The sequence below is a fragment of the Hyalella azteca genome, unplaced genomic scaffold (genome assembly GCF_000764305.2).
Source record: "Hyalella azteca isolate HAZT.00-mixed unplaced genomic scaffold, Hazt_2.0.2 contig14738, whole genome shotgun sequence".
NCBI lineage: Eukaryota > Metazoa > Arthropoda > Malacostraca > Amphipoda > Hyalellidae > Hyalella > Hyalella azteca.
In genome coordinates, this window is record NW_025944614.1 from 97,673 (window position 1) to 99,366 (window position 1,694).

Sequence of the window (1,694 nt, forward strand, 5' to 3'; positions counted from 1 at the left end):
TTTATTCTCCGTTTTAAAACCTAACAGTGCCTTTTACTCTACTAATTGATTGTATTTGTGTTTCTAGATCTGAACTTCTTCTGAACTGAATTTTGTGAACTGACAATGGAGCTGGACTCCGAAACGTTTTCTCTTATAAAGATATGGTGAATTTTTGTGGTATTGTTTTTGCTTTTAAATTCATGGTCTAAGCAATAATATTAAGGGTGAATCATACTAAGAATAAAAGTAATAATTAAAAAGTCTTAAAAGACTCTTAAAAAAGACATAATTAAGAGGTAATTAGCAGTCTAAACAATAATATTAAAGTTGTATTATACTAAGAATAAAAGTAATAATTAAAAAAGTCTTAAAGACTCGTAAAATGACATAATTAGGAGGTAATTAATAGTCTAAACCATAATATTAAGGTTGAATTATACTAAGAATAAAAGTAATAATTAAAAAATCTTAGAGACTCTTAAAATGACATAATTAAGAGGTAATTAATAATCAAAGTAATAATATTAAGGGTTAATCATAGTCATACTAAGAATAAAAGTAATAATTAAAAAAGTTTTGAAGACTCTTACATTGATATAATTAAGAGGTAATTAATAGTCTAAAGTCTAAACAATAATATTAAGAGTGAATCATACTAAAAATAAAAGTAAAAATTAAAAAGTCTTAAAGACTCTTAAAGTGACATAATTAAGAGGTATTTAAGTAAGTAAGCACCCTCACATCTGGGGAAGATGACGTCATCGAACTCCGTGTTGCGCAGCGACGCCACGAAGCGCGTGTGGTAGAACGTGCCTGCGCTGGGCTCCCTGGGGGACACGGTTCACTTTATGCGGTTCATACGATGGGTTCACGTGTAATGGTTCCTTTAATGAGCAAAAATGTACGCGGTTCACTTGATGCGGTTAAAAGTACGCGGTTCACATGACGCGGATAAAGGTACGCGGTTCACATGGCGCGGTTGAAGGTACGCGGTTCACATGACGCGGCTAAAGGTACGCGGTTCACATGACGCGGTTAACTGTCCGCGGTTCACTTGACGCGGTTAAAGGTACGCGGTTCACATGACGCGGCTAAAGGTACGTGGTTCACATGACGCGGTTAAAGGTACGCGGTTCACTTGACGCGGCTAAAGGTACGCGGTTCACATGACGCGGTTCGCAAGTTACTAATCTGTGAAAGCCATATTTTGTTGATAGAAATGAAAATATTGTTTTTGGTAAATTGTAAAAATCTGTTAATTTTCACTAATTTCTCAACGGCGAATTTCGAGAAGTGGGAGAAGCGTGCAACAGTTTCACCAAATTTCATAATACAACTAATACATCATTTGTTCTTAACAAATACATCAAATCCGTAAATTTTCCGGTAATGCTACATCAACATATTCATTAATTTCAATGCAGCAATTAAGGGGAGCGTCTACCCTAAAATTGAAAATTTTTACTTTTTCGGTTTTCATACTAATTTTAAAGATGACATTCTGCCCTATCCAACGGTACCACTGCCATCTCTCTACGTTGATTTATGATTTCACGACATTTCATGAAAGGGGGGCGGGTGGGGGAGTTCTTTAAGTAATTAGATAGGAACTAATTAGCTGGTGAGCTCTTTATATATAGTGTCTACTTGAGTTGTGCTGCAGTTACGTGTTTAGTCTCATCTTAAAGCTGACATTCTGGCCTATCCAATGG

General features: G+C 35.5%; 1 protein-coding gene across 1 annotated transcript in view; it reads right to left on the minus strand.

Annotated features, from left to right (window-relative positions):
• Positions 1-1,694, minus strand: part of LOC108670263 (protein O-mannosyl-transferase 2) — a 15,336-nt gene that overhangs the window by 9,065 nt on the left and 4,577 nt on the right. Inside the window, exon 7 of the mRNA XM_018157723.2 lies at positions 724-809. Coding sequence (XP_018013212.2) covers positions 724-809 — 86 coding nt within the window. The remainder of the gene's footprint in view (positions 1-723; positions 810-1,694) is intronic.